General features: G+C 43.3%; 1 protein-coding gene across 1 annotated transcript; it reads left to right on the plus strand.

Moving 5' to 3' along the window:
- Nucleotides 1–641: 641 nt before the first annotated feature.
- LOC106821365 (forkhead box protein D3-like) lies at nt 642–6202 on the plus strand. The gene is made up of 3 exons (XM_014826129.1): nt 642–738; nt 3245–3713; nt 3828–6202. Exons 2-3 carry the CDS (start codon nt 3246–3248, stop codon nt 4887–4889), a joined length of 1530 nt encoding a protein of 509 aa, XP_014681615.1. The 5' UTR covers nt 642–738; nt 3245; the 3' UTR covers nt 4890–6202.
- Nucleotides 6203–12213: the final 6011 nt, after the last annotated feature.

Raw genomic sequence — 12213 nt, forward strand, 5'->3', positions numbered from 1 at the left:
CGTGCGTCGTGCGCGCGCGTGTGTGCATATTTGTGAACACGCGTGTACATGTGCTCGCGTGTGCGTGCGTCTGCGTGTTTCGTAATGTAGAATGTGTGCAGCTGTAGTTCGCACATGCATCTCTCTTCCAAACACTGCCCCCGAACAACAACGAAAATACGAGGAAGATTGACCTTTTTTCTTCTCAATATAACATTTCTCAGTTTTAACCTAAACACACATCCACGCGCGCGCGCACACACACACACACCAATGCTTGCGCGCGCACACACACATCACACACACACTTGACACACACGCACACATGTCACACGCACACGCCGCACAAACACGCGCGCACGCGGACACGCGCGGTGTTTTGATTTAGTACGCTTTTTGCCACATTAACGGCCGTAACTAATTTCAATATTTGCAAAAACTGTAGTTCGCGCCCAGAAACCAATCTAACTCGAGTCGCTTGCATTGACAGCCGATGTCGTACCTGGGAACGGAGCACTTGCGCGATCGTGGAAGGCGTTCTAGCGGGTCAAGCAATGCCAGCTGTGGTATTTGTATACACATGCATGTAGCGTTGCCATGGGAAAGCCAATTAATTAGTGAGCGGGTGGCCAGTTAGCTCAGATTTCATATGGCGATGACAGTCGAAGGTGGTCTGTCAGTGCTCCACGAAAACTCGAGGCTTCGTCGTGTCAACGCGTACTACAGTATAGGAAGTTTGTCTTGAAGACTACTTGAAAGGTACGAGAAAGGGTTACCCGATTAGGATTATTGCAAGGGGCAAGGTTAGCCTAAGTGCTATTTGTGCTCCTGCTATAGTACAGTGTATTATGTCTACATATGGGTGTCAGAGCTAATAGACACTCCTTTTCTGGTTTATTTATTGCATCGTTTCATTATATAGTTGCCTACGTAACGTGTTTTTGTTACAGATTTCGTGCAATTTTTGTCAACATGATTTTAAGAAAAAGAATTTAAGCACGGTCCGTGTTTTGTGAGGGCTTATTATGATAAATATCAACAATATGTTGACCGTTATCATTATGCTTCGAGTTTGTTATTTTTCTTATTAGTATTACTATTACTAAGTATTAGTATGTCACTATATGTATTTATATTACTTGTGTATTTCATAGGGGGTAGGAAGTAGGGGATAGTACTAGTAGTAAGTAGGATTTGTATGCGCATATGGTTCGCTCGGGTGTGTATGGTTTAGTTTGTGATTATGAGGTGATTTTTCAGATAATAACTAACAACAATTAAACTAATATACTATACGCATAACATTTCATAGCCGCCGTAATGAAGTGGACTTAATTAAAGGTTGAACTGAAATGATACATAGTATGGAGAGCTGATTAAACAGTGTTGGCAAAAATCTCGCGCTTTCAATAATAATTAATATAAATACGGGGCTTTCACGAAGAACATCGGGGGTAAACTTACGTATTCACTTTACGGCAGTGTTGCTTGTATTCATTTCTTCCCGTATGCATCATCGTATCAAGCGCCCACGAACTGTTGCGTATATTTATAAAAGCAAGTAGTGTAGTAGTAAGTTATTGTAAACACTTTTTTATATACTCCTGGTTATGTATTTACTTTATATGCTAGCTCTTGATGGTATCGTACATTTTCCCGCATATATAAGGAGACAGGTGGGCGATTACAATTGCAGGAATATTGTAGTTTGCCTTACGACAAAATATAATATATAGTTTCGATTTGAAGCGCAAACCTGCGTGCGGTGCTGACTTAACGGTACAATCATACGCATCGCCCGGATTCGCCCCGGTATTTTGTTCTGAGAATTTGGCAGACCCCCGGCCTGCGTCAGCAAACAGGTGCGAGCTAACCGCTATATCCCATTAATGAAGACAAAAAGCTATAAACAGCGGAGTCAGTTATAAATATTTGAGCGGCGCGTGCTTGTGAATAATGGAGGAGCCGTTGATGTCGTTGCCTTGCCTGCTATAATGGTCTGCGTGTAACCTGACGAGGCGGTGTCGTTTCGCGTTATAGCCTTACGATTATATTATACAGTGCTTTACGCATTTTATAGTGTAAGCTGAAAGGAATCGCAACGCTTTATTAGATTTTTAATTATTTGTGATTTATCTTCTAATTTAGTTATGATGAATGAAATAAATAACTATTGCGAATAACCCATGTAGTGATACATTATACACTACAGAGCGAGAGTAGAAAGTTAGAGAGAGAGAGAGAGAGAGAGAGAGAGAGAGAGAGAGAGAGAGAGAGAGAGAGAGAGAGAGAGAGAGAGAGAGAGAGAGAGAGAGAAGGGAGAGAGAGAGAGAGAGAGAGAGAGAGAGAGAGAGAGAGAGAGAGAGAAGAGAGAGAGAGAGAGAGAGGAAGAGAGAGAACAGAGAGGGGAGGATGAGAGCGAGAGAGAGAGAGAGAGAGAGAGAGAGAGAGAAGAGAGAGAGAGAGAGAGAGAAGAGAGAGAGAGAGAGAGAGAGAGAGAGAGAGAGAGAGAGAGAGAGAGGGAGAAGAGGAGAGAGAGAAGACGAGAGAGAAGAGAAGAGAGAGAGAGAGAGAGAGAGAGAGAGAGAGAGAGAGAGGAGAGAGGAGAGAGCAGAGACGAGAGAGAGAGAGAGAGAGAGAGAGAGAGAGAGCGAGATGAGAGAGAGGAGAGAAGAGAGACGAGAGAGAGGAAGAGAGAAGAGAGAGAGAGAGAGAGGAGGAGAGAAGAGGAGAGAGAGGGAGAGAGAGAGAGGAGAGAGAGAGCGAGAGAGAGAGAGAGGAGAGAGAGAGAGAGAGAGAGAGAAGGAGAGAGAGAGAGAGAGAGAGAGAGAAGAGAAGACGAGAGAGAGAGAGAGAGCAGAGAGAGAGAGAGCAGAGAGGGAGAGGAGAGAGGAGAGAGAGAGAGAGAGAGAGAGAGAGAGAGAGGAGAGAGAGAGAGAGATGAGAGAAGAGAGAGAGGAGGAGAGAGCCGAGAGAGAGAGAGAGAGAGAGAAGAGAAGAGAGAGGAGAGAGTAGAGAGATGAGAGAAGAGAGACGCGAGAGGAGAGAGAGAGAGAGAGAAGATGAGAGAGACTTAACAAGGCAGGGCAGGTTTAGGCTGGCAGGAGGCATGCAGGCAGGCGGATAGGTTGAGATACGTAGTTTTTAATTTGCGAGTCTCAAATATTTTACGTTATCGTATTCTCTAACCAAAGCATGTGCGTTTACGTATTTTTTATTTACACACAATTTGTCTTATCTTACCAACGTTTCTCTGTACTATTAGCATGCTTCCAGAATACGGACGCGCATGCAAGAGGTCGAACTCGGCGTTAGACCGCTGTCACACCGAAGCCGGCACGACGGAGGTAGCCAGTCTGGACGACAGCCTCACAAACCTCAGCTGGCTTTACAACATGAGCTTCAGCGACGCCGGAGTGCCAAATATCAATCCCTGCAAGTCTTCCGCAATCGTCGATGATCCGGACACAACGACCTTCGTTACCTCAGAGGAGACCGCCGTGGAACCGCGGGTGGAGCAGCCGTACTTCTCCGTCGTGGAGCGCGTCTCCATGCCGCACGTGACACACGACTTCAAGAAGAAGTCGGTGAAGCCTCCCTTCTCGTACGCGCAGTTGCTCTTCATGGCAATGTCTGCGCAGGGCGTCGGCAAGCAGAAGCTCCTTCTCGCCGAAATCTATCAGTTCATCATGGATAACTTCATCTACTACAAGACAGCTGATCCTACGTGGCAGGTGAGTCAATCAACGCACGTATTATCTCGCATCGTTGCACCCAGCGCGCGGCAAAATGCATTTTCTGCTGTTTAAAAAAAATAATATTGAGCACGCATTCTTTTCTTTCTGTAGAATTCTGTGCGTCACACCCTGTCACTGAATCGCTGTTTCATCCGCTATCCGCGAGAGAACAACCGACCTGGCAAAGGTGGCTACTGGACACTCAACCCTCAGTTCGTGGACGTACTCGAGAATGGCGTGATACGCAGGAAAAAGAGCGCCAGCCCAATTATGGAAAGCGTAAAAAAGGGCGCAAACGATTCCTTCAGCCACTCAGCCCGATTTCAAAAACAATACGGGACCCACGTGGATTACGAAGAGGCATACCTGTATGGATTCTCACCATATCTCAACACAAGGCTTCCATGGGATAGAAATAGCCCGTCGCCCCCTCTTGTACTGAACAAGAAGCTTTCATGTGACAGCGGTAACCTCTCTCCTCCCACCGTACTCGATGGAGACCTTTTTGGTGACACCGAATCTCGTCTGGTTTCTCCTCCTCCCGAGTTAAATAGGAAGCTGTCGTGGGGAATAGAAAATCTATCCCCGCCTGAAGTTAAAAAATGTACAACTCGTGGCAAAGGCAATCGTTGTTCTGCTGCTGCACACAAGAGGAAGGTAGACAACGCGTCCCAGCCTCTCGCTATTAAACGAATCGCTGCCTCAAATGGAACTAGCCCTTCTGCCCCAACCAACAGATCAGGGGATGAGGTGTCCCCTCCCAATGATAAAATATCCTGTGACAGCTTCACACCTTGCTTGTCCGGCATCATCCCGGATGAAAGATTCGAGGATTCGTTCGACTGGAGCGGCGTGCTGCACAACGACGTGACCTTGTCCGAGTCAAAGGTCAAAGTCGAGGCGATTGTCGACGGCTACATAAGCGTGCCTCTGCAGCCGCTGATGCCGACGCACGGAGACGATGTCGGCGGTGAGCTGATCATGTCAGCGGATGACCTCACGCAGCTGGGTGCGGAGGCTACCGTGGGGGCAGGGTACGCAGGCGGGAAAGCGTACCTGAGTGACGGTGACTGTGATCACGGTGACGTAGACGCTGCCGATCTGAGAGTTGACGGCGTTGGCATTGTGCAGCCATCCTGGTGGCCTCAGTGTACGTCCTACAGCTTCGCATAGCTTGGCGCGTTTCACCGAAGTCTTCCATAAACAGGAGATTTGAATGAAATAACATAGAATGGAACGTATAGAAGCTATTGATGGTTTTTATCAGCAGGCAGTAAATTTACATTTAGATCGTATGTATCGTCGTATGGTGCTCAAACGGCTACCCGAATACGTAAATACGTTGTATTTTGTTTGGATTAGAGTAAGAGCAATTTTTAGTTGGCAGTAAGATTAGCACTGTCAGGAATCATCAGTGGTATATAATGTAGTGTTATACAAAGTAGCAGGAAGTAGTTTTATACGTACAAAATATTGTTATACTATGTAGAAGTAGGTTAAAATTGAGATTTTAAAGATTTGATTTATACGCTGGTGACTAGTTTTATAACTGTCTGTTTATGATGCGTTTAATAGCCTTGATATATTTCATGATTGTCGATTTTTAGCGTGGTATCCTTATTCTTTTTTTCCATATAGCGGCCTTGCAGTTGAGCAAGTAATGCTAAATGAAATTGTCTATATTGGGAAACTTGCCATAGGTTGATATATGGCATAAGAGTACATAATAGAGATCTCTATTATGTACTCTTGATGGCATGCATATTTACAGATTTGCAATGAAATCATACGCATCTGCCGTCTACCCAATTAAATGTGCATCATATATTCAGCTTCTGGCTTTGTTAGTGGGTATACATGTGTATACAGCGAAACATGCCTGCTGGAAACATGCCGCCCATACTAACAGGTGGCGCGACGTAATCAAGTCAACCATTAGCATATTAGTCGAATTAATTTTTAATCACCGAATAAATAGACTTGAACTCCGTAAATGTACGGGGGCGCTGACAGCCACAGAGACGAGCGCGCTCGCAAGAATGTCGCAGGTCCCCGTCGCGTGCAGCCTAGCTCGTTACGTGTAACGTCGCGCCGCGTTATGTTTATACACGCGACTACAGACCGAACTACGCCGCGGACAAGAAACATTCGCGACACATGGCAGTCGCGATTATAGGTGCTCGGCTGTGAAACGCGAATGTTCGTCAAGTAATTAGGTCACGAGCGTGTTATAAACTGTGGCCTGTATTAGCACATCACTGGTGTAGTATTCTTATACTATAGGTGTCGCAAAACCGCTCCATGTGGTTAACATTGATAGCGTTTAGCTGCGCTGTAAGAACAACCCGCCCGTAACTTGTCCCTGATCGTGTGTTCGTGAAACATAGATGACAGCATATATGCTTTACGATTTGTTACAATCGATGTACGTTCGGGCATCTGAGAGTATTCAAAGTATGTTAAAATATACAAATATATAACGCTCAGTTCTGGTCTATTCAAATACGTTTTGTATTGTGGTTATTCAATGTTTCTTGCACTTGCAAATATTCGAATATTCAGATATTACTACAAGGCGCGTCACTTGCTTACATATAATATAATACAAGTTTTCACAAATCAGTTACACTGTAGTATTGCATATGAAATCGTACACATTAAAAAATAAATATTGCAATTCATCAGTGTCTAGCAATCCAACATACAATGACAATGTGTACACAATTTCGCTTCTTGTAAAATTGTTATGAAAATTTTTACATTCAGCAGTCTGCCACTTGCCTTAGTGTGTACATAGCTAAAATGTGCAAAATGCTACGTTATGCAAATGACAATACCTCTCTATAATATATATCTGCACATCTTATATACGTGTGTAACAGTTACAAAGTTAACATAGGTTAAAGGGCTTTTTCTCGACGACGTTTGACATAAGATGCAATCGAGGCGCAGGTTAGTCACATTACGGCTCATTGGTCACTCGCTCATTGCATCGTCCACGGAAGGCTCGGAGGCAGAAACTTGTGCCTTGCGTCTCCGCACTTCCAACAGATGCTTATTGTGCTCTTTCAGCTTCTCCAATTTCTCTTGCTGCTGCTTCATGCGCCTTTCTTCTGCCTCGCGGAGACGTGCGTCAGCCTTGACGCGGATGATCTCGCATTTTTTCTCGCGTTGTTCTTTTGCCAGAGCTATTCTGCTGAGCTTGTCGGCTATGCGGTCTGTCTTCGCCGACTGCACACGTTCGCGAGCTTTGCTTGCTCTGAGCTGCCTCTGACACATCTTCTTCGCTTGGCCGACACGTGACTGGCGGTTTTCTCGAAAAATTTCATTCCCGTAGTGGTGCGCGATCAATAGGCCTTCCTGCTTGGCTTCCAACAGTGCTCGCCTTCTATGTGCTGCCGTCTCTTGCGTGAAAGCTATTTCTTCTTGCAGGATTTCTTTCTGGATCTCACCCATCTCTTTAACGTTTTGCATGATGAAGTCATCTTCGAAATGCTGCAGTGCTAACAACACGGTCTTCTCCATGAGCAGTTGTGCGCGATTTCTCTCGACTCGCTGCTCTTTAAATTCATATTGTCCGCGCATTAATTGCCGCTGCTTTTCGACGTCTAATGGTGGAAGTGCGCCGCATCTAGGAGCTCCGACTTTGAACGGAGAACCCCTTTTCATTCTCTTAAACGGAGAACGCGGCATCTTCGCTCGTGGGGAATTGTCAATTTTCCAACACATGCCGTTCTTCGCACATACTGGACTCTGACCCGCTTTATCCTCCGTCGCACGCACCGGGCTTGCATCTGTAATATCGCTCATGATGTAGAGTAGTCTGGTATGCTCTAAAAGTATTTTTTATTTGTTCGAAAACTAGGAGGAGATGCACTCGACTGCTGCCGGGGGCTGCACACACTTGAAAAATTAGAAGGCATTATATCTTAGAAGCCATTGTTGACTAGCGCTGTCCGAAAAACAATGCGCTGTGAAGCTGCAGAGCCAGCGCGCTAGTCGCACCGCTGTTCGCAATGTTTTATTACAATGTTCTAAAAATAACTTCATCGTGAAAAGCATTAATTTTGGAGGCTATCCTGCGAGGTACACGACGTTTATTTAGATCGCGTTCAACCTCCAAGCACAAAGCGTAATTATTTGAGTTGAGTCGACTATCGTACTGGAATACCCCCCCCCAAATTTATAGGTTTGCGTCCCTGATCAATTGTATGTATGCAACTTGTAGTATGGTGTTAGCCTAATGAATGAGAATGGTTGCAATTGGTTACCGGATTATTATTTATTTATAAATTTTGTGCACATTGAATAGAAAATTTATAATATTATAATTAATAAGAGAATACAACTATTTTCTATAGAATATAGTGATGGTTTCGGATGGTATAAAAATACTCGCAAGTTAATTATCCTCCGCACGGAGTGTACCGGAGAGATATTGTTTTTGGTGTGTGCGTCCGTGCGTGCGTGCGTCCGCTCAATATCTTTGCAATCGTAAGAGGTAGAAACTTCAAACTTGGTCCACCGGTGCATCTTATGGGGCGGTAGAACCCTATTGATTCCGAGTGACCTTGACCACAGGACAACGCCGCGTGTGCGGATTGGCACTCTTCTTTCTAGTCGTTTCTATAGTGTTGGCGCTGTTCGTGTAACACGGGTCGTGGTTTACTACTAAAAACTTGCAAGTCGCGTGCGCTGTTGCGAAATACCGTACTTTTTTTAAGACTGCACAACAAAATATTAACGAAAGAATGCTAACCACTGCCAGCGTTGGTGTGTGAAGACGTGCAGACTATGACTCATATCATTTAAAGGAATAATAGGTCCATTGATTATGCAATGTTGACGAATGCTAGAGTAACTGGCACCTTGTGTAGTTAATAAGTACATTACCTTATAGCCAAACGCGTATTAGTTTGTCCAATAGCACTGCTGGTTACTAAGAAATGTCTAATTGAAATCCGCAGTCCAAAAATCAGTTGTTTACAGTTTCAAACCGCTGCCGGCGAAGCAGGTGTGATACAGATTTATAGCTAGTGCACCGGAAGTTTCCGCACGCATGCTCGGCCGTACGCAATCATGGTTCATACAGGACTGAAATTTTTTTCAAGGACTTTTCAAGGAAATTTTTATCGGAATTCACACAGAACAAAACATACCTGGATTAATTTAATAACCATTCTTAATCACTGTCACCTCTAAAACTTACCTGGATCACATTAATAAACCCTTCTAAACACTGTTACTTCTACAACATTCCTTGATTTACTGTCTGATTTTACTGACTTACTGTAATTTGTGATCATCATTTAACTGTCTATCGTGTCTATGGCTTTTTAAGCTCATTTAACTCAATTTTTATTGAGGTTAATTCACATTATTGATGGTACAAAATTTCTTTTTATTAGAGGCAAGGATTCTTTCTAAAAATTCAAGGACATTTTCATGAAATTTAAGGACTTTTCAAGCACAAAATCAACATTTACTAAATTCAAGTACTTTTCAAGGATTCCTCAAATTCAAGTACTTTTCAAGGATTCCTCAAATTCAAGGACTTTTCAAGGACTGTGCGAACCATGGCAATGCTATCATCATGCAGTGATTTCGTAAACATGGACGCTCGTGATAAGGAACTTTTTGTCAGGGCTGTCCACGTGCGTCCGTGATTAGTACGTGTGTTTTACTCTATTTCCATGTTTAGTCCGTGGCCGTGGTTACACCGCTGACACCTCCGTTTCATCTGGCATCCAAAACATCTGGGCCGCACAAATGTTTATGTCATCGCTCGACTCCTGGATGACATTTACGGCACGTAAATGATACGTCCATACATATCAACAACCCATTTCAAGTCTTGTCACCTCCACCAAGGGGTTGGCAGGAGGTTATGTTTTCACCCGCGTGTGTTAGTTGGTTTGTGGGGTTGTTTGTAATGTGTACAGCCTAACTGGAAAAGTTATGGACGGATTGTCATAACATTTTCAAGATAGGTCAGAAATGGGCTAACTTAGAATTCATTAGATTTCGGTGGTGATCTGGATACAATTAATTAATAAAATTTTCAGGATAGGTCAGAAATGGGGTAACTTAGAATTGATTACATTTTGGTGGTGATCCAGATCCAATTAATTAATTAATAAAATTGTTCAGTGAGAGAATTCAGCTGCCTTGGCGGAGGTCTGTGCTCTCAGAGTGCTCGTTTGTAATGTAACCAGCAGTGATATTGGCCAAACTAATACACATTTGGCTATAAGGTACGATGTATGGGTATCTATAGGCTGTACACAAGTTGGGCCGCTGAGATGCGCAATCCTGCATCGCTCCGGAAAGTTGATTTCGTGAAAACACAAACTCGTGATTTACGTTCACGTGGATAAATCGCTTTATTTCAGACAACAACGGCTGCAGGCCGACAACGAAACAAATCTATGACGTGTGTTCGTGTGATAAAACTCACCCGAGTTTCCAGCTTCGGACGGGACGCGAATGCACTCCAGCGCAACTCGGGACAACGAAGTTTGGCATGGTATCACGACCCGATTCAGATGCACATCAAAACATATAGCTAAAGTATGGCCTCGGGTGTTTTACTCACCATTCAATGTTCTATCTTCAATAGACAGCATTATCACTAGCAAAAAACCCCTACCCTTCGGCTCTACTAATAATGCAAACAAGGGTTTAATGGTGCTGAGCTCAAATCAGAATGATACAAGCGAGTATTCGAGTAGAGCGAGACCATCAAGGTTCAACATAAAATATAAGCACGGAACCAAAACACCACAAGCATCTTCTTGAAAATAAATAAGCCACATTTCAATATTACTTGCCATAGTAACCCCCACCCACGTCCTCCTTTAAATCCCAACATGGCGTCCATTGTCAGAAAACAACAACAAATGGCAAATTACAGTGGCCTTAATTCACAGCAAATAACAAACAGTCGCTCATGTAACTATCTTTAGGGAATGTTACACGGCAACAAATGTTACATGCTCGAGCATTGTCAGCTGTCCATGTAAAACACAAGTGCCCGTTATTCAGTCAGCAACACATAAGCTGTCGTGTTAACAAACGCGTGGGTAGAATCACGTAGTTGAAGTGCAACGAATTGCAAACAGAAGAGCCTTGACCAATGCACATTATCATAGCGAAATATGGTAAATCACAAACGGGTTAATAGATAGTGTGATATTTCCGTAAAGACCACCTCCTTACGAACAATATCTCGAGTTTGCAAAGACAGTCTAAAAACAAAATCTCACCACACCCCCAATTAATTTCAGTTCATCAATTACTGATCCATGATTTCCTAAATGCATAATATACAAATATACACATACATATATGCATATGTATATATATATATTATATCCATACATATACATGTTCATGTATAAACTTACGAGAAAATAAATACATGCAATTCATTGCAGAGTATTGTAGGACACACAAAAACGGGTTAAAATCACAAAATCATTTGCAAAACATAGTTGAAAAAATGAAACTGAATCAAAAAAATGTTTCAAGTATCAATGAATTATGATAACACTATGCAGAACACCCACTCCCATATGTATTGACAATATCTTCATGTGAAGCTTGAAGATACCGACTGCTGAGCAAACATCATTTAGCATTGATACTCACATTTCAACTTCCCAAGAGTGGGGACCTGCAAATGTGCAAAGACAGCATGGCACACAGAACAACACAAGGCAAACCAACACCATCACGACTGAACCTAGTCAACAACATGTTCAAAGCAACGAAAATTGTGCTACAATTGTGAAAACACAGAAAGCATTCGTGAATCTGTGAACAAACGAATTGCACACAGGAAGTAACGATTGCAGTAACAGCTTGTTAATTCCCCCCTCCCACAACACATGTATCAGTCCATGGAGGTTGACAGCACTGTCCAAGTCACAAGTCATCTAGCGTGACTACATAAAATAACCTATTCTTAAAACAAGTGGCAGCAGAGGCACGTATGCACAAAAATTGCATTACATCACGGGAGAAATCAAATGCTTCATCTAATCAACTCGTCAAGATACGCAGGGAACCAATCAATGACAGATCCATATGCGGTGACCTCAATGACCATAAAACACACAATCAAATCCCAACAATCACAAGCTATCAATACTATAGACGGTGTCACCCTGCCTGTAGTCTGATGAAAATATCGTGGATGTGGGCGGAAAAACAACGGCAACTGTTTACAATAGTGTGGCCACTATGAATTTCTCTCTACTTGCGTGTTAAAGATTCACATAAACGTCCCCCACAAATGTCATGAACTGAATAACAAATCTTACTTCTCACCTGCAAGCTCAGTCGTCAATGTCCTAGAAAATATCAACAGAAGAACGAACCAATCATGACGATAAATAGATTGGCAAGACAAATCGAAGCATGCCAAATATTGTTCACCAGTGTCAATTGAATAGAGGACTTGGGACTGGGAGGGCATGTCCTTAGTCAAATAATC

This window comes from Priapulus caudatus, unplaced genomic scaffold (genome assembly GCF_000485595.1).
Source record: "Priapulus caudatus unplaced genomic scaffold, Priapulus_caudatus-5.0.1 Scaffold70, whole genome shotgun sequence".
Lineage (NCBI taxonomy): Eukaryota > Metazoa > Priapulida > Priapulimorpha > Priapulimorphida > Priapulidae > Priapulus > Priapulus caudatus.

What these genes read in the sequence shown, in the direction of transcription:
- LOC106821365 (XM_014826129.1), top strand. Translation starts at nt 3,246, where the DNA reads ATGCTTCCAGAATACGGACGCGCATGCAAGAGGTCGAACTCGGCGTTA. An exon ending in CAGCTGATCCTACGTGGCAG is followed by an intron (nt 3,714 to 3,827) that starts GTGAGTCAATCA and finishes TTCTTTCTGTAG; the next exon opens with AATTCTGTGCGTCACACCCT.